This window comes from Miscanthus floridulus, chromosome 3, assembly GCF_019320115.1.
Source record: "Miscanthus floridulus cultivar M001 chromosome 3, ASM1932011v1, whole genome shotgun sequence".
Taxonomy (NCBI): Eukaryota; Viridiplantae; Streptophyta; class Magnoliopsida; order Poales; family Poaceae; genus Miscanthus; species Miscanthus floridulus.
The window spans coordinates 138,121,717-138,142,253 of NC_089582.1; the positions used below are offsets into that span (position 1 = coordinate 138,121,717).

Here is a 20,537-nt window from a genome sequence, read left to right on the forward strand (position 1 = left end):
GTTTATCCCTGCCGAAGCAACGTGGTTGGTGAACATACACAAAACACAATACATCCCGCGCCCGTGCCCCGTGTCCCTGAGTAGGGAGTTCAGTTGTAGTGGGAGCAGGAGGGAAAAGGAAAAGGCAGGGAGCGATGGCCATCGCAACGGCCGCGTTCAGGTCGCGGATCGCGACGCCCAAACACCTGGGCCTTCTTTGCTTGCCGGTGTCCGGTGCGCGTCCGCTGTCGCCGTTCGACTTCTCGTGATCGCCGTCACGTGTGCGAGTCAAAATGAAGTTGTTGTGACCTAGTGATCGAGTGCATATTTCCGGTTTTTGCCCAAATGGAAATTAGAGTGAACTGGTGATCATGTGCATATATCTTGATGGCATGTTTGGCTGATGAGATTGAGATATATGCGTCGCCAGAAGAAACCATGTCAAGCTGATGTTTCCGCTCAGCAGGTACAACGATCTATTACCAGCACCATTTGAGTTTCGTTGCCCAGTACCTTTGTGTTTACCTTGGAACGATCCTGAAGGCTGAAGCGCAGGTTGCTCTCAGCTTAACTGCCCACTTTTGGGGTGGTCAGTCGTTTGGCTTACACACAAAGATGGGCAGTTTACATACCAACCTAATTGCAGCACCAAACATTCCTGCCCTGACTGACAGTAGCAGCTCACAAGACCACGCATAACAGCAGGCCAGAAGCCACGCAGGTACGTCAGTACATCTCAGACGTTGAGACCTTAACAGCGCAGCAAATCGTGAGGACGCTTACGACTCGAAAATAGCACTGACAACAAAACAAAGACCGGCAAGACTTGGCGCAGTTGAACAACTCAATCAAACTAATAAGAACTCGAAAAAGTAGTCGTCCCTTCAGAGGCCAGGCCGAGGCACAACCGCACAAGGGTTCTCATGTGCATTACATCGCACACAACACGAATGCTATAATATAGGCAGTATACTACTGCTGTTTGCTTCTACAAAAACTACATCTCAAGAAGTAGCCAATCTGCCACGTTTTGAAAAAGGCTTATACATACACAAGCAGGCGCATAGATATGAGCCAGTCGAGGCAGAGCGGCGCAGGAATAAGTTACCGAACAATCATCTCTTGTCATGTCAGTTATTGTATTGCTGACATGCATCACCAATTCCAGACCACCACCACACTGCGAGAACAAGTAAGCAACAGCTGCATCAGCCAACCTGCAAATTTAAAACATCTTAGCACATGAAGAGCTCTGGATCACTGTTGGTTAACAATCCAAGTGTGCAAAAAAAAGATAATAGTATACAGGAACATCTATTAGTACCTAGCATGTCATCAGTGACGTAGAACGGATAATTAACCATGAAAATCGCAACACGAGTTTGATTCGAATAAAACAAGCAGAAACAAACCACATGATCAATCTTGTATCTAACAGAAATACCGCTAGTTTCAGAACATCAGCCTGAATCCAGGCAAATAATTGGTAACGCAAGGCCTGGAAATTCTGAACTTCCAGCTGAGCACTTTCAGATCTCTGACAAGCAATTGAGTTGGCTGTTGCAGTGGCAGATCTACTGAAAGAAAATCCCACTCTACCTCCACATACAGAATTCAATCTGTTCCAGTAACCTCCTTCAGCAGCATGTGATTAAAAGCATTTTTCATGGAGTTTCAAAGGCGGCAATGCCATACCAAGAAGTACAGTTCAAGAACGAGAACTTAGACCTGTTCCTAAATCCTAACAAGTAACTTTTCATCAAACTACTAAAAACCAAACCAAACTTACAATTAGTTATAAAGTGTTAATATTTCGAAATGCTGGCTCAACAATTGTAATAAATGGACCTATATATACAACAACAAAGCCTTTAAGTCCCAAACAAGTTGGGGTAGGCTAGAGTTGAAACCCATCAGAAGCTGTCTTTCAAGCACTCCTGTCTAAGACTAAGTCTTTGGGTATATTCTATCATTTCAAGTCTCCTTTTATTGCCTCTACCCAAGTCAACTTCGGTCTTCCTCTGCCTCTCTTCACGTTACTATCCTGACTTAGGATTCCACTACGCACCGGTGCCTCTGGAGGTCTCCGTTGCACATGTCCAAACCATCTCAGCCGGTGTTGGACAAGCTTTTCTTCAATTGGCGTTACCCCTAATCTATCACGTATATCATCGTTCCGAACTCGATCCCTTCTTGTATGACCGCAAATCCAACGCAACATACGCATTTCCGCGACACTTAGCTGTTGAATAGGTCGTCTTTTCGTAGGCCAACATTCTGCACCATACAACATAGCAGGTCTAATCGCCGTATAAATAAAACTTGCCTTTTAGCTTCTATGGTACCCTTTTGTCACATAGGACACCAGACGCTTGCCGCCACTTCATCCACCCTACTTTGATTCTATGGCTAACATCTTCATCAATATCCCCGTCCCTATGTAACATTGATCCTAAATATCGAAAGGTATCCTTCCTAAGCATTACTTGACTTTCCAAACTAACATCTTCCTCCTCCCGAGTAGTATTGCCGAAGTCACATCTCATATACTCAGTTTTAGTTCTACTGAGTCTAAAACCTTTGGACTCCAAAGTCTCCCGCCATAACTCCAGTTTCTGATTCACTCATGTCCGGCTTTCATCAACTAGCACTACATCGTCCGCGAAAAGCATACACCAAGGGATGTCTCCTTGTATGTCCCTTGTGACCTCATCCATCACTAAAAGCAAACAAATAAGGGCTCAAAGCTGACCCTTGATGTAGTCCTATCCTAATCGGGAAGTCATCTGTGTCTCCATCACTTGTTCGAACTCGAGTCACAACATTGTTGTACATGTCCTTAATGAGCCCGACGTACTTCGTTGGGACTTTATGTTTGTCCAAAGCCCACCACATAACATTCCTTGGTATTTTATCATAAGCCTTCTCCAAGTCAATAAAAACCATGTGTAGGTCCTTCTTCTCCTCCCTATACCGCTCCATAACTTGTCTTATTAAGAAAATAGCTTCCATGGTTGACCTTCCGGACATGAAACCAAATTGGTTCATAAAGACCCGCGTTATTGCTCTCAAGCGATGCTCGATAACTCTCTCCCATAGCTTCATAGTATGGCTCATCAACTTAATTCCCCAGTAATTAGTACAACTTTGAATATCCCCTTTATTCTTGTAGATCGGTACCAATATACTTCTCCTCCACTCATCAGGCATCTTGTTCGATCGAAAAATATGGTTGAACAGCTTGGTTAGCCATACTATAGCTATGTCCCCGAGGCATCTCCACACCTCGATTGGGATACCATCCGGTCACATCGCCTTACCTCCTTTCATCATTTTCAACGCCTCTCTGACTTCAGATTCTTGGATTCTCCGCACAAAGCGCCTATTGGTGTCATCAAAAGAGTCATCCAACTGAAAGGTTGTGTCCATATTCTCACCATTGAACAATTTGTCAAAATACTCTTGCCATCGATGTCGGATCTCATCCTCCTTCACCAAGAGATGCTCCCTTTCATCCTTAATGCACTTAACTTGGTTGAAGTCTCGTGTCTTTCTCTCACGAACCCTAGCCATCCTATAAATGTCCTTCTCTCCTTCCTTCGTACTCAAATGTTGGTAAAGATCCTCGTACGCTCTACCCTTTGCCACACTTACAGCTTGCTTTGCAGTCTTCTTTGCCACCTTGTACTTCTCTATGTTGCCCACACTCCTCTTATGGTACAAGCGTCTATAGCATTCTTTCTTCTCCTTGATAGTCATTTGGACTTCCTCGTTCCACCACCAAGTATCTTTAGCCTCGCCTCCACTTCCTTTGGTTACTCCACACACCTCTGAGGCCACCTTCCGAATGTTGGTTGCCATCTTCTTCCACATGTTGTTTATGTCGTCTTCTTCCTTCCAAGAGCCCTCTTTGATAACCCTTTCCCTGAATACCTCTGCCTCCCCTTTCAGTTTCCACCACTTTGTTCTTTCAATCTTAGCTTGTTTATCCCTACGGGCACGCACCTGAAAACGAAAATCTACCACCAAAAGCTTATGTTGAGAAACAACACACTCCCCTAGTATCACCTTGCAATCCAAGCATGCTCGTTTGTCCTTTCTTCTTGCGAGGACAAAGTCAATCTGGCTACTGTGTTGTCCGCTACTGAAGGTCACTAGATGAGATTCTCTTTTTCTAAAGAAAGTGTTGGCTATCATCAGGTCAAAAGCTACCGCGAAGTCCAGAACTTCCTCCCCCTCCTACTACCATACCCAAAACCTCCATGAACTGCCTCGAAACCTGCGCTTGTAGTACCTACATGCCCATTAAGATCTCCTCCTATAAAAAGCTTCTCACTACTAGGTATAGCGAACTGTCTCTTAGCACTCTCATCGAGGCCTACTTGGGGGGCATACGCACTAATTACGTTCAAGACCATATCACCAACAAGCTTGACTAAGATAATTCTATCTCCTTGCCTTCTCACTCCCACCACACCATTCTTAAGGCTCTTATCAATCAAAACTCCTACTCCATTTCTATTCGCGACTGTCCCTGTGTACCAAAGCTTGAAACCTGTATTGTCCACCTCCTTCGCCTTCTGACCCTTCCATTTAGTCTCTTGAACGCATAATATATTTATATGCCTCCTAGTCACGGTATCAACTAATTCTCTTAACTTACCCGTAAGTGACCCTACATTCCAACTAACTAAACGGATCCTAGTTGGTTCGACTAGCTTCCTTACCCTTCGCACCCGTCGACTCAGATGCGAAGACCCTTGCTCATTTTTCACTACATCCGGGCACCGATGTAACGCGCCACTAAGGAAGCGACGACCCGATCCTTGTTCACTTGACACCATGCCCAGATCACGACACGGCGCGTCACGGGGGTGACGACCCGGCCCTTGCCCATTTAACACCATACCCGGGTTTCGATATGGCGCGTCGCTAAGAGGGTTACGCCCCAACGATTTTCTTTCGGGTTATATAAAATGTTAATATTTCAAACCAAACTTACATCGCTTATTCAGTTGATCTTAATACAAATGGACCTCTATATAAATTATCGTTTAGTTACAAGCAAGGTAACCTTAACTTTTTCATTCTATTTCTTTTGGTAACCAGGCCAGCTATTCTTGCACAGCTACACTTATGAAATCAGAAGAAACTTCTCATTTTGCATTTGCATTCTGACTCAGAAGGGAGAAGTACAGGATCACACAAATGATTATAGGGCAAACTAATTGATCAGAAAATCATGCCTCACCTATCTTTGTAGCTTACACATAACTAATAGACTTGTTTGTGATCAATAACAGTCTAGCAAAAGTTGCAGATGTTAAGGATTCCCAGCAAGCGAGCGCTAGTCTAGTTGGCTAGCTGCTACCTCACACCAAAGCACAGGTCTCAGGCCAGCCTAGTCTCACGGAAGCTGCGGTGCCGCTGTGTATAGGTGGGGCAGGGGTTCAGGGGTTTTCTCGACCTGCGTGAGAAGGCCGCCTTCTTAAGCACAATGCACGGGGGCTGTCTTACCCCCCACGGGTCGAGTTTTTTTTACACTAGGATTCTCATGGAACTAACCAGATCCTCACAGCTGGTATGTACCGATTCATTCACCATGTGAGTCATCACATAAAAGAATTCCTAAAACATCAACATGGATGCAAGAAAGTAAAAGGTAAACAAGCTAGCAGCACCAGAACAGCATCCAACAGAGCACGCAGAAAGTGAAAAGAAACTACAAAGAAGTGAAATCTGGATCTTGGTCCTTCACGTCATGAAATGACCTGAATTGAATTGAATTCATATAACAAGAAACTATTATCATTCTACCTTCCCTGACACTGTCCTTGATTTCAAGGGCGGGCCTGGTGCAAGCGGTAGAGTCTTACCGCCTGTGACCGGAAGGTCCCGGGTTCGAGTTACAGTCTCCTCGCATTGCACAGGCGAGGGTAAGGCTTGACACTGACACCCTTCCCCAGACCCCGCACAGAGTGGGAGCTCTCTGCACTGGGTACGCCCTTTAGGTTAATAAATTAAAAAACGATAATCCAATACAAATCCAGGTACACACTTTAAAAAAAGGAACAGCGACAAAAGGGCAATGAGCCAATTAAATCCTGGCAGCTGAGAAAAATCCCATGTCCATCAATGGATCTACTTATACTCAAAGGATGGCACTGCCATGCTGGGCTAATTCTAATAAGTCTCTGAAGTACCAGTCTCGCTGCCGTTATTTCTATTTGTGACTCCCTCTTCCACCTTCCTTTTCAAATGTCTCCACAGGTGTGATTGCTTCATCATCAACTGGCATAGATGAATACATCTCCACAGGGGTGACAGCTGGAACATCAAGTGGCATAGATAGAGGATCAGGTTGAGAGCATTGCGCCATGATAATAGCTCCATTTACGAGAGCAAAGAAAATTGTGCCATGCATGGATGAACGAATGACTGAGCGAAATCCCTGACGCAAAGAAAGGATGCCACCAGTGGCTGCACCAGAAAGAATTTAGTTCCAGGGATCCTCCTTCTTACGCACATACACGAGGGTACAATCACATACTGAGTACAGACCTCCCCAAACAGCAAAGCTGCTACCAATACGTGGCGCATTCATGCGCACAGCCTCCAGGCCACCAGCAAATCGTGCACCAGTAGGTGCATTGCGGAGACCCTTGACAAAGTGGTAGAAAGAACCCCCAACAGCACCAACTGCAAACGCGGAACCTGTATCGGTGAGGATGCGGCCTGGACAAGGACAGTCCCTATCCGTGAGAGACCCCATGGTAGTTGCTGCTTGACGTCCTGAAGGTCTGCTCCTTGTCGATGGAGGAGCAAAACTAGAACTCAGGCAAAGGGTCGACAAAAAGGATATCTCTGGTGTCCCTTCTATTCTACTACAGATCCAAACTCACCGGAACAGAGAATATATAGGACAACCAGACCAATCACGTTCTTCTAATAGGAAGCGATATCAATCTCTAGTTGGATCCGGTGCGGATTTTTTGTAACAAAACGATCGCGACTCCTAGCACAAGAAACTAAACAATTGCCGAACCCAAGCAATTTCTAACTTCCACAGCAAGAACAAGAGTCCTAATCCCCAACGGGCCAAACAAAAATGGGGCAAACAGCAAACAGGAACCCAATATATATCGCACCTTTTCTAAATCCGAACAGAATAGTAATAATTAACTACTCGTACATCGAGTAAAAATCGCACCTTTTCCTCACTTGTACTCGAACGATGGTATCGGAGTGCTGGGCGTGTCGAAGCTCTCCAAGATCTCCGACTTGCCCCCGCCCGCGATGGGTTTCTTCTCCTCCTCCTTCCTGCCAAACAGTCCCCCGAACCACACACCCGGGACGCTGGAGCTCGCCGCTTCCGGAGGTGCCACGACCGGCGGCGCCTGCGGCAGGCCCGGGAAAGGGTTGCCGCCCATGGCCGCCGTAAGGTTGGGGTCGTCGGCGGGCAGCGGCGGGTTGGCGAGGACGCGGTTGAGCATGAGGCCGGCGCCCTCGATGAGGGCCAGGAGGATCCCGCCCATGAGCGCGGAGCGGCCCGCGGCGCCCATGCCCTGGCGCATGGAGAGGAACCCGCCCGTGGCGGCGCCAGCGACGATGGAGTTCCAGGGGTCCTCCTTCTGGCGCGCGTACACCATGGCGCAGTCGAAGGTGGAGAAGAGGCCGCCCCAGACGGCGAAGCTTCCCCCCACGCGCGGCGCGTTCATGCGCACGGCCTGCGCGCCCCCGGACAGGCGCATCCCGTTGGGGGAGTTGTAGATGCCCTTGATGAAGTGGAAGGCGGAGCCGCCGACGGCGCCCATCCCGAACGCGCCGCCGACGTCGTCCAGGATCCGGTCCGGGCACGGCTCCCGCGACGTCTCCGGCGTCCCCATGTTCTCTCTCCTGGCGCTACTAAGTCGGCTTCGCCTATTCCTCCTCCTCTCCCGGCGGCGGCGGCGGCGGCGGCGGCGGCGAGAGAGGAAACCCTAGCTCGGAGCTCGGGCCCTGGCGTGGGATGGAAGTTGGGCGAAATGGGGAAGAAGCGATGCGCAGCCAAAAGCCTGGAGAAATGGCCTTTTAGCACCGGGTGCTAAGCGCTCCTTGTCCTATATTTTGTGTTACAGGTGTGACAGCACTCTCTCACTGCGGGTGGGTCCCACGTAGCGTGGGGTCTAGTATCATTGACTGTTACCTCGTGTGGTTACCGACACCACGTCGTGGGGACAGCCGGACAGGGAAACAGGCGGTGGGAGATTTTTGTGGCGGCGCCGGCGAGGCGGAGGCGACCTTACCGTGCCATTGGGCCGAGGCAGGGGATCATCCACAATTAGCCCAATGAATTTTGGCCTGTTGAAGGCTCATGTTTTGGGCTGGACAAAGGCTAGTCAGGGCACGGATCTGGAGTTTTAGCCCAATATATATTCTAGTCCTAGTAGAAAATCATACCATAATCACTTCTAATTGGGGAGCTAAAAACTCTGTTCTTCATTCCTCCCTATTCGATTCCACAAAAAAAAACACTTTTTACCTGCTCCTCAATCTACTCTACCAAAATTACTCAACCAGAGAGCCAGTAAAGCTTGAGCTAAGAATCGGAACCCTTGTTTTCACAACAGTCCATCACGGTGCTCGTTTAAGAGAGAGAGAGTATTGACATCTCTGATTGTCTGTTTTAACATTGTTTAATACTCCAAACGTTGGCATCTATAAAATGACTCCACGAATTTGAGATGTCAATATGGCGATTTTCTTCAAAAAGGAAAAACATAAAGCTATCCAGATAGTTTTAATCCTGTTTGGTTCCCACTGCTAAAGTTTAGTTCCTATCACATCGGATGTTTGTACACTAATTTTGAGTATTAAATATACACCAGATTGCACATATTACGACTAATTTACGAGACGAATCTATTAAACCTAATTAGCGCATGATTTGACAATATGGTGCTACAGTTACGTGTGTTAATGATGGATTAATTAGGCTTAATAGATTTTCTCGCGAATTAGCCACGGCTTCTGTAATTAGTTTTATAATTAATTTATGTCTAGTTCTACTAATTAGTACCCGACATCCAACGTGACAAGGACTAAACTTTAGTCCCGGATTCAAACACCCCCTAGATGCCCACCACGGTGTATTGAATTATAGTACTCCCTCTATTCCAAATTATAAGTCATTCTAACTTTATTTGGAAGTCAAAACATTTAAAGTTTGACCAAATTTATATAATAAAATAATAATATTTATGATACATAATAAGTAATCATTAGATTCTTCATTAGTTATATTTTCATAGTATACATATTTGATGTCATAAATTTTTGTAATTCTCTCTATAATTTTTATCAAAGTTGAGATGCTTAGAAAGTAATTTGGAATGGAAGGGAGTACTACTTTTCGTGGGGGCATTCAGAAACCTAAGATAAGCCTAAGGCCTCGTTCACTGGTCTGAATCTTGACTGAAATCAGCTGAAAAACACTGTTCTTGCTGAATTGTTGTGAGAGAAAAACATTATTCCGGCTGAAAAAACAAACCGAACAAAGCTGAATATGGGGTAAGTCGAACGGGGCCTAACTGCGCACAACAACAACCTGCACAATGAGAAAACAGAAAGAGTTAAATGCACCAGAGATCCATTAACTTGTGACGAGGTTTCAGTTAGGTCCATCAACTTTCAAAGTAACTTTTTGGGTCCATAAACTTAGTATGGTGTATCACTTAGGTCCATAGATGTCCACGTTGGCTTCTCGCGCTGACATGGCATGATGCGGTGGCCATGCAGGCGCGAAAATAGGTCAGCCGCAGCCCTGCGGGCGCGCGAGCAGAAGACGATGCCATCACCGTGGGTGCGCGAGTAGGCGCGCTGCCGTCTTCCTTGTCGCGCTGCTCTGCCTCGGCGCTGCCAAGCTCATCTCCACACAGCGACGACAAGCAGCCGCTGCTGGACAGGGCCGTGGTTGTTCGGGTCGACGCCGGGTTTGTCGTCGTGCTGGCTGCGTCTGGTGTCCTCGCCGCGTTCTACGACGTGCTACTGGTCCTTTCCCTGGTCAATAGGGGCAGCGAGGCCCTGGAGGCGGTGTTCCTGGCGCTGTAGTGCGCGGCGCACCTGGCCGCCGCGGCGGTCGTCATGCACGAGAAGCGGTTCCGCGCGGCGGCGCACCCGCTGACCTTGCACCTCTACTGGCTGGCGACGCCTGCGTTGACGGCGCTCCTCGCTGGCACCTCCGTGGCGCGCCTCGTGCCGGGCGCCGCTAGGCTCCCGGACGACGCGCTCGTCGTCGCGGCACTGGTCCTGTGTCTTCCCCTCCCGCTCCTCTCCATCCTCGGTCCACGGGTGTCGTAGCCGTGGTGGCGGTCAACGACCACGCCACCGGGGCCACGGCGGCGGACGAGGAGACCACCACCACCACCACCGACAGCAACAGCAAGGCGAACGTGACCCCGTACGCGACGACGTCATGGGCATCGCGCGCGACGTGGCCATGGATGAACCCGCTGGTGCAGCGCTGGAGCTGTTGGACGTGCCGACGCTGGCGCCGTCCCACCGGCCCGAGCGCATGCACGAGCTCTTCACCCTGCACTAGCCGTCGTCGTGGGCGTCAAAAGGACAACCCGATCCGGCAACCGGCATCACGCACGGGCGCCGCCATCCTCCTTCTGGGCATCCCCGCACGCTCGAGTCCGTCTCTAGCGCGGCGTCCGTCGAGCCCCCATGCGCTCGAGCCCCTGCTCCGGGTTCGTACACGGCGTCCTTGCCTCCGCTCATGGTGAACACCATCACGCGCTCCTAGCCACAGCACGAGGAGTGCCCGTCCATGAAGCTGAGCACACGCGTAGTCCTCGCCGCCGCGCCTGGGAGGTGGACTTGAAATCCGTTGCGACCGCCACGCCGCCCAGTCCGTGGCATTCCTCGGGTCGCAGGGCTTCGACTTCGACGAAGTGCGCTAGCGGCTTCAACTTCGACGCATCGCGTGAGCGGCGTCGACTCGGCGGTGTTTGGGGCGAGGCTCACCGATGCCGAGGACGTCGAGCTGATGTGATTGGCGAGCGGCGCTGCGCGGGGCTGGGGACGTCGAGCTGACGCGCCTACGACATCGTTAGGACGCTCGACGATGGAGACGAGGCAGGGGTTCGTCGCGCGCGGACCTGTGTTGCATCGGCATGAGAAGCATCGCCGCCAACCTCGGCGTGGCAAGCCCCACCGTGGATCCGCTGTGGCTTGCCGGCCCCAAGAGCCACCAACCTCGGCGTGGTGAGCCCCGCCCTGGACGTACCATGGCTTGCCGTGCGCTACTGCTGCTACTCGTGTCCCCTGCTTGCCGATGTGCGTGCCATCGGGCATCGTGTCGTCCGAGGCGCACCTCTGCGAGTCGAGCGTCGTCAGCGGTACGCCGCCTGCGTGCTGTCGTCGGCGGCCAAGAGCAACGACTTCACGCTGCAGCTGGGGCCGGGCCACACCGCGCGGGACGCCTTCCTGGGGGCGCGCCTCGCGTGGACCAACGCCGGGGACGGCCTCCTTGTGCTGCGCTTGCGCCGCCACGAACGCACACGCGTGCTGCGGCCCTACCTGCAGCACCTCGAGTCCGTCGCCAACGAGATGGAGGCGCGCCGCCGCGAGCTGCGGCTCTACGCCAACGCCACCGACGATTGCGCGCCGACGTGGACGTCCGCGCCCTTCACCCACCCAGCCACGCTCGACACAGTGGCCATGGACCTGGACCTCAAGGCCCGCTGTTCCGCACCTTCTGGGCGCAGTTCCTGCTGAACGTGTCGCTGGAGCTGCTCCGCCTCACTGTCATGTACGTGGGGCCGACGCTGATCCAGAGCTTCGTGGACTTCACGTCGACGGGGGCCGGGCAGCGGCCGCTCGGGGAGGGCGCGCGGCTGGTGGCGACGCTGCTGGCGACCAAGTGCGCGAAGGCGCTGTGCAGCCACCAGTACAACTTCCACTGGGGATGCAGATCCGGGGCGCGCTCATCGTGGCGCTTTACCGCAAGGGGCTCGCGGACCAGTCAGCGGCGGAGGAGTTGGCGATGAGACGCGCGCCCTGGCACAGCGACTGCCCATTGAGGAGCACCAGGTTGCCGTCGCAGGCGACGACCATCGCGGCCATGGACCGCCCCGCGGTGCCCGCGGACCACACGACGACGCCTGCTCGCGCGCCCACAGGATGTTTAACGAAATGAAGCGTCAATAATTGCTTTAGAAGGACAAGTCAGCAGGCCACGTCAGCACGAGAAGCCAATGTGAACAGCTATGGACCTAAGTGATATACCATACTAAGTTTATGGACCCAAAAAACCACTTTAAAAGTTGATGGATCTAACTAAAACCTCCTCACAAGTTAATGAATCTCTGGTACATTTAACTCAAACAGAAACAACCTTGTCAAGAAATCGTCAAACTGGTGTGCCCAGATTTTAACACGAGACACTCGCTCTTTACGTAGTCACGTACCTCTGCGGGAAAACCAAAACACGAATTCGTGCCCGTGGAATTGCAGTTGGACATAACTCCTTGTGATATCAGAAGCGTCAACCTGATTGGTATGTACGTAGTAGAGTACTATTCTTGTAACGCCCATCCATTTTTATCGTGTCAGGCTGTCACTCCTTCGTCCTCATCCCATGTAACACGAGTCATCATATATATCCAGCTAATATGCATGTCGTTCAAGCATGGCCAGCGCCGTAGCGCATCATGCCAGCCGTGAGCCGTCATCGGAAGTTGGACGTGGACATGGACACCGTAACGAAGAGTTACTCGCAATCCAGCACAGCAGTTATGTGCTGCAAAACCAGACTTACTCCCACAGATTCTCTGAAAACCAAAGGTAAAGCCTCGGCTGTTTCTGGAACACGGACCGGACCGGCCGGTTTGCGAAGCTGAAAAGAGCAGTCTGTTCTGACGAGAGAGTACTTGTTGCTATGCTTGAGTGACGCAAACCCCTGTGACAGTAACGGGCTGACCTGGAACGATCTGGTGGACTTGACCGCCGGCTATGGAACGGTCGTGTGGCCGTGTGGGGCGGGAAACTGAAATGGCCGGGGTTGACCCGACTCGCCCCGCCCGGGAGCACGCACGCGACGAGAAGGAGACCTTGACAACCAAGACCGGGGAAGGGAAACAACGGGCAGCTCATGGTTTTTCCGGCTCCAGCACCAGCACTCCAGCGTGCAGCAGCCGAGCGGGAGCGGCCGGCCTACACACCACGCTCATCATCAAAGGCTGAAACCCACCTCGTCGCCCACAGGAAACCGTACCGTGCATCTCGTCTGACACCAATGCATTTCGAAGCAATTTGCTGTCCTTGTACATGGCTTCGCGCGCGGACCGGCCGGCTTGCCGGACGCTGTGCCGTGGCCCGTGGTAGTATATATACGCACGCGAACCACATTTGCATGCCATCCATCATCGGGTAGCCGAGCACAAGATCAAAAAAGCAACAGCTAGCCAGCCACAGCCAGAGACCTCCAGAGTTCCAGCACCAGCTGACCAGCAGCCGTGATCCCACGTCCCAGAGTCTGCAGCAGCGATCATCAGGCACTACACCAGCAAACTCGATCGATCGACATGGGCCGTTGGTTGAAGCCAGATGTACGTACGCGTCGGTCTCACTCTCATGCATCGTTCTTGTCGGTGTCGACGTCGTCGCGTGCAGTGAACCGGCCGCGCTCACATTTGCATACTGTCTGTGTTTATGCTTCAGGTGTACCCGCTGATCGCGGCCATGTCGTTCGTGACGGGGATGTGCGTGTTCCAGCTGACACGGAACGTGCTGATGAACCCGGACGTGCGGGTGAGCAAGCGCCACCGCCAGAGCGCCGTGCTGGACAACGCCGACGAGGGCCAGCGCTACAGCCAGCACGCCTTCCGCCGCTTCCTCAGCACGCAGCGCCCGGAGGTCTTCCCCGCTCTCAACCGCTTCTTCTCCGAGTCCAACTCCACCGACAAGTGATGGGTCTTTCTCGTCGATCTTACCCGGAGGTCTTCCCCGCTCTCAACCGCTTCTTCTCCGAGTCCAACTCCAGTACTCCACCGACAAGTGATGGGTCTTTCTCGTCGATCTTACGCCGCCGGCCGCCGGCGACGGTGCGCGCGCGTGAGAATATGGATGGTGTGCGTGTCTGTGATGATGCCATGGTGTGTGCCGATTGAATAAAAGTTGAGTCCGTTAGTTCGTGGTGTACGCACACGTCTGGAATCCATTTTCAGTGGCGTTTAATCCTTCCGTAGCTCCGTTCCATGGGCAACCATCTGAAAACATGCCGTTTCTGCTTATCCGCATAAGCTTCAGAAGCAATATGATAATTCCAACCTTAATTAAATTCCCTGAAAGCTCAGACCAGGGGTCAGGGGATATATATATATATATATTATATACGTAGTATGTTGTGCCGGCCTGGTGCTGAACATACCGGTATATCCTCTCCGCGGGACACCGCGAATGTCCCCTTTCGGCGGCAGAATCCGTTCGAGTGATCGATGAGGACGGGAGATGGTGCGCGTTCAAAAAAATTTACAATAATGAATCGATGTGGGGAGTGTTCAATATTTCTTTTGTGATGTCCTGAGTACGCTCCCAGGTTACGGTTTTGGGAATGCTGAATTGTATAGTCCCGAAAAATAATGAATCGATGACGATGGGAGTGGATAATGATCAAGTATGCCACAGAATGTTGGATACTTTTAGTAAAAAAAACATATAGGGAAATTCTTGATTATTTAATGCCCGATCCAATGGTGTTTGTTGGCGAAAAAGCAAAGAAATAGGTTGGATGACAAGAGATGCTACTTTTATTTTTCTACAATATCATAATGTCGAATTTATTGGCGAAAAAGCGAATGAATATATTCGACGATGAGAGATGGTACGCATTCCTTTTTTTTTCAACATGACAATGTCTTGTTGGTGAAAAGGCAAAGAAATAGGTTCGGTGATAATGTCTTGTTGGCGAAAAAGCGAAGAAGTAGGTTTGACGATGAAAGATGGTGCACATTCATTTTTGTGAACGTCATAACATCCGATTTGTTGGCAAAAAAAAAAAGATAACAAAAAAATTTGTTGGCGAAAAAAATGAAGATAAAGAAAAAACCATTTGACAATGACGTCTCATTAGTGAAAAAGTGAAGAAATAGGTTTAACGAGAGAGATAGTATGATTCATTTTTTAACACCGTAACTTCATATTGTTGGTGAAAAAGCGAAGCGAAGATAAAGAAAAAAAAATGAAGAAATAGGTTCAACGGCGAGAGATATGCAAGTGCAAGTTCATTATTTTGTAACGTCGTAAGTTGGATTTGTTGGCGAGAAAGCGAATATTTTTAAAGATGATAACATCGGATTTGTTGGCGAGAAAGCAAATCTTTTTTAAAATCAAAACATCGGATTTATTGGCGAAAAAAGAAAAATTGGGGTGTTGCGAACTCACGACCTCTCACACCCGAAGCGAGAATCATGCCACTAGACCAAACACCCAATGTGTTGGACCGCTCCCATTAGCTCTTCTTTGTGTTGACATAAGTTGACGTGTTCAATATTTGGTTTGCTGCCACGTCCTGATGCTGAAATGTTCTTGGGCATCAAAATCTACGAGATTCATATTTTATGTTAAGGTAGGAAGCGGAAGTGATCGAGGAAAAGTAAGAAGACAATGGGTGTGTTTGGTTCTCATTCAATTCCAAGTCTGGCTAGCTTTTTAAACCAAGCTAGACTTAACCAGATCGGCACAGGCCAATAGCCACTTATTTGGTTGAAGTGATTGTTTAAGCCTGAATAAGTTTTAGGGTGTTTGGTTACCTGGTTTTGCTGGAATAGAATCATCTCTTCTTTGAGCCGGTAAAGTTACCTCTTTCGAAACATTCCATCGAACATGTGGGGTGCATGGCCCTCTGCAGCTCTGGTAGATCGAACAGCACTGCACGCCGGCGGTGGTGGCGCAGCCCAGTGGCGGTGTGTTGGCGCAGCGCAACCCCAGTGTGGACGGCAACCTGGAACGGCGACCCGGCGCGGACGGTGACTTCAGCGTGGACGGCGCGTGGCCAGTGCTGCGCCCCCGGCCGTCGCAAGCGCGGACGGCTCGAGCTATGTCGTCGTTCTCGCGCGGCCTCGCCTTCCTCTTCCACTGCCGTCCCTGCAGCCTCACGCAGTTCTCCGGCACAGATTTGCACCCCTTCAAGCAGATCACGCAGCGTCCAGATGCAGTTTTCCGGCACAGATTAGCACGGCACAGATCACGCAGTTCACACAGCCTCAAGCAGAAACGCCCACACATGCTAATCTTCACCTCCTCTCTGTATGCGCAACGTCCTTCAGCCATCGAATCATGCACGGCGCACGCACCAAAGCCGTGACCGGTTGATGGACCTCCGGCGGCAAGTTCGAGCAGGGGACCTCCAGCGGGGGGAGGACGAGCACGGAACCTCCGGCGACGAGCACTGCGGGGCATGCGGAGCCACCGGGACGAGCAGCGTCGGGGGCATGCGGGGCCGCCGGGATGAGGAGCGCGGGGCAAGCAGCGGCAAGTACGGCGGCGGAAGAAGCCGAGCGGAGGAGAGAGCGACGGGTCCGTGCGGTTACCAGACTTCTGACGGGGCTTAGCCTAGCCGGCCACCGAAAAACGGATCCTATCTCGTTTTTCTGGAGCTAGGACCTCCCTAGGCGTGGCTCGGAGCTGTTTACATGAAACTAAACAGCTCAAAGTTTGCTTCCTAGAGTCTTATTAGGGATTAGCCACGTAACCAAACAAGGCTAAAGTGATCTACCAAACAAAGTACGTGCTTGGTTGACACTTTGACATGAGGCCAACGCCCACGCAAATCTATCCAATTCCATCGAAACGACTAAAATTGGATGTCTGGCGTCGCTGCCTGGGCAGCTGTCTCGTAGGAAGGAACCAAACAGACCCAAAATGCTGAAAGAAACATAATCAAACTCCTCGTGATGATGGCGGTGATACAGTGTTACCTTCAGCTTCCCGCCGCACCTCGGTTAAACTTGTAACTTTCTCGGTTCAGCCTTCAGGAAAATGGTGCCCGGCCGACCTCAAGAATCACGATCCTATCGCTCTGTATGATCTTTGGAGCAGCAGCGAGCTGCTTGTTCAAGTGGGACATGCGAGGTTTGTATTTCTGTGTCCCTCCCTTCTATCGACCGACCTTGTTACGGCTTGGACAAGCTGCAGGATCAGCTTGTGGTTCGATCTTATGCGCGAAAACTGAATCTGCCGGAGCCGACGATGGACACGGCGATTTGGTTGAGGCGTTCCTGCCGTTGAGCGCGTCGGAGACCCGTCTTATCCGAGCGCGGCCTGTCTGTTCAGCAGCTCTGGGGCTCGCCGTACACTTGTTCCCCCGCGGTGCCGCGGCTCGAGGAGTGCTGGCGCGCGCGTCCGCCACGTGGTGTCGCGGGACGGCACGACCTCCTACTGCGACGAGCTCGCGGGGACCATGTCGTAGATGGTGACGACGGGAACGAGATGCAGTCGAGCTCATGCCCCGACCGCCGTACACAGGTCGGAATAGGGGGCGCTCGACTCGACGGCTGGTGGCCTGGTGCTCATGAACTACAGGGTTCTGCTAAGGTGGTGTTCAGATCCAGCCGGTAAAGTTTAGTGTGTCATCTAGAAAGTTACATGGGTGTCGCATAGGGTGTTTGGAATCCGTCACTAAACCACAAGACAAATTTATTAAGCCTAATTAATCCATCATTAGCACATGTGTGTACTGTAACACTTTATTGTCAAATCATGGACTAATTAGGCTTAAAAAATTCGTCTCGCAAAGTAGTCGCAATATATGCAATTAGTTATTTTTTAGTCTATATTTAATATTCTATGCATATGTACAAACATTCGATGCGACAGGGTGTAAAGTTTTGGCGGAGGAACTAATAGTCTATTCGCTGGTTGGTTTCTGGGCTGATAAGCCCGGCTGGTGCTGATTTGTTGTGAGAGGAAAACACTGCATCATGGTTCGAGCTTGTTCGCTTGAACTTATCAGCCGGCTTATCAGCTAGAATCTATAGTACTTTTCTCTCACAACAAAACAGCTTCAACCATCTTATCAACTGGCTTTAATATTAGCTGAACAGATCTAAGTTTTGGCTGAAACCAACTAGCGAACGGGCCGTGAATAAGGATTATCAGTTTTTGCAGTGGTACATGCGTTGCGTAGCGCTAGGATTTACCGCTCAATCTGTCAGTTTTTGCAGTGGTACATGCGTTGCGTGCTTGCAGTTGCAGGGCGCTTATTCACAGCCTGGCCCTCGTTTAGTTACCCGGAATCGATAGCGGTAAATTCATTGTAGCGTACTATAGCGCACTGTAGCATTTCGTTTGTATTTGATAATAATTGTTCAATCGTTGAGTAATTAGGCTCAAAACGTTCGTCTCGTAAAGTACAACCAAACTGTGTAATTAATTTTTGATTTCGTCAATATTTAGTACTCTATGCATGTACCGCAAGTTTGATGTGACGGGAAATCTTCTTTTTGCATAGTGCCAAAGTTTGGATTTTAGAGTAACTGTGTTTGTTTAGTTCCCAAAATTTTGTAAAATTTTTCAAGATTCCCCGTCACATCGAATCTTTGGACGCATGCATGAAACACTAAATATAAATAAAAAATAAAACTAATTACACAGTTTAGACGAAATTCACGAGACGAATCTTTTAAGCCTAATTAGATTACGATGGAACACTAATTGCTAAATAACAACGAAAATGCTATAGTATCATTTAAATTCATCAACTAAACGAGGCCTAAACACCCCCCTGTTCGCTTTGGAACGGATGCACGGGCGCGGATCGGTCGGCTTGTCAGAGAATCTCAGAGGGCCATGGATTACAGCCTGACAGCCTCCGTGGCCGTGCAATTTGTGCACGTGCGTCGTGCCAGGGCCACGCACGCGCGCACATACTCGCGGCCCAGTCGAGTCGTGACACAGCCACCACTGGCAACCGCGCGCCAACAACGTGCAATGCGGGCAAAGACGAATGCAAGCGAGCTCACTTTCCGATCATTGGGCACTGATGACTAGCTCTCAGTCTCAGGGTGCACTACCCCATATAGTGTACTGTACGTCACGCGGCGACTTTTTGCTCGTGCACGCAACAAAAACATGCTCGGCGGAACTGAAAAATAGGTAAAAATACTGTTGCAGCTTATTATTGTAAGGAAAAATAATACTCTGTCTTACAACACTGTTCACGTGAACAGTAGTTTCGTGGGAGGGCTGGCCAACCAGCCGACCACCCTTAAAGTCGTCTCCAACGACGTACGTCTATGTACACGTACGTGTACGTAGTGTAATCTCTCAATGCAACCGTCCAAGTACGCGACGCACGGTGCTCTCTGCTCTGACAGTGCCGCCCACCAGCTGCTCCTCGGCACCTGCGACTGCGATGCGACGACCACGGACCCAGAAAAAAAGGGTAAAAGATGCCTTGCCCGCCTGACATACGATGTCGTCTTGAACTCTTTGACTCGGCACTCGGGTGTTATGCCATGCCGTGGCGTGCACCGCGCGCGGAAATGAAAAAGGCGCGTTCACTGACGTGATTATTCATCGTTCATATTCAAGTCACCCGGCGCTTTCACTCAAGGTGCATACAGGTCGGGTCGTGCCAATCGGTCGCGTTCTTTATGTTCATGGCCTATATTATATATGTGTCCAACGCTCCTACTCCAAGTGGCGAAGCTATCGACTCGGTGAGAACACCGTCCAGTCCGTGCTCGATCGTCAGCTTTTTTGTTATGTCCTTTTTGGCGGTGTTTTTATTTTATTTTATTTCAGTGCCCATACAAAAGTGTACTTTTAGTTTTACTAGTAAATATGTTGGTGTCTTGCAATAAAATTTACATCGTGCATCATTTATAATTTAGGCCCTCTTTGGCGTAGCTCCTGGGGCTCCGGCTTCTCATCTCGCGACACTGTAACAGAAGCCGTTTCGAAAATCGAGGCAGAAAATAAACTGGGGAGAGGAGGAGCTGAAGAAGCCACGATTTTCGAGCTTCTCCGACTCTGTGCTACAGCCACAGCAGTGCTACGGTAGTGGAGCCGGAGCCGACGAGAGCCATGCCAAACGGGCCCTTAAAATCATACTCTGTACCATGATTAGTCGTGCACTTTTCTCACTCATATAAGCATGGATCTTCAGTTTGGATCATGAACGGAACAAAAACAATTAGAACTAATTTTTTATTCATCACGTACTAGTACTCTTAATAAAAACAGGTAGCACTCCTATGCTCCGGAGAGTGAAGGGACACACGATTGAAGAGAGAGTGTGATGGATCAAAATTTGGAGGAAGATTTTTTTGCTTTTTATATTATTATTAGGTATAGGTATAGACATACATGTTGTGTCAAACTATCTTATATTGACCAAGTTTACATATAAAAAGCATATCGACATTTATGACACGAAATATGTATAAACTATATTCAATGAAGAATTTAATGCACTTATTTGGTACTCTCGTTGTCCCAAAATATTTGATGTTTTAGTTTTGGGGATGGGAATTAAGGATGAGTAAAAAACTAAAAAAGTGTGGTTAAGAAAA

General features: G+C 49.9%; 2 protein-coding genes and 1 pseudogene across 4 annotated transcripts; 1 reads left to right on the plus strand and 2 right to left on the minus strand.

The window, feature by feature from the left end:
- Window positions 1-1,031: 1,031 nt before the first annotated feature.
- Window positions 1,032-8,036, minus strand: LOC136542587 (mitochondrial import inner membrane translocase subunit TIM17-2-like). 3 transcript variants are annotated; one of them, XM_066535096.1, is made up of 2 exons: window positions 7,190-8,036; window positions 1,032-1,159 (listed from the first exon to the last, which is right to left on the minus strand). In XM_066535096.1, exon 1 carries the CDS (start codon window positions 7,863-7,865, stop codon window positions 7,197-7,199), a length of 669 nt encoding a protein of 222 aa, XP_066391193.1. In that variant the 5' UTR covers window positions 7,866-8,036; the 3' UTR covers window positions 1,032-1,159; window positions 7,190-7,196. The 3 variants fall into 3 exon arrangements, with proteins under 3 accessions (XP_066391193.1, XP_066391191.1, XP_066391192.1); XM_066535094.1 differs by having other exon boundaries at window positions 1,058-1,196; XM_066535095.1 differs by lacking the exon at window positions 1,032-1,159 and adding an exon at window positions 6,172-6,306.
- On the minus strand, window positions 6,203-7,059 carry LOC136542588 (mitochondrial import inner membrane translocase subunit TIM17-3-like; annotated as a pseudogene).
- A 5,365-nt stretch (window positions 8,037-13,401) lies between the features above and the next one.
- On the plus strand, window positions 13,402-14,143 carry LOC136547149 (uncharacterized). Its single transcript, XM_066539121.1, has 2 exons — window positions 13,402-13,571; window positions 13,684-14,143. The coding sequence occupies exons 1-2, from the start codon at window positions 13,548-13,550 to the stop codon at window positions 13,930-13,932; spliced, it is 273 nt and encodes a 90-aa protein (XP_066395218.1). The 5' UTR covers window positions 13,402-13,547; the 3' UTR covers window positions 13,933-14,143.
- Window positions 14,144-20,537: the final 6,394 nt, after the last annotated feature.

Bases quoted from the DNA above. Each gene is read 5' to 3' on its own strand.
- LOC136542587 (XM_066535096.1), bottom strand. From the start codon at position 7,865: ATGGGGACGCCGGAGACGTCGCGGGAGCCGTGCCCGGACCGGATCCTG.
- LOC136547149 (XM_066539121.1), top strand. From the start codon at position 13,548: ATGGGCCGTTGGTTGAAGCCAGAT. The intron at 13,572-13,683 runs GTACGTACGCGT...TTTATGCTTCAG, and splicing joins GCCGTTGGTTGAAGCCAGAT to GTGTACCCGCTGATCGCGGC.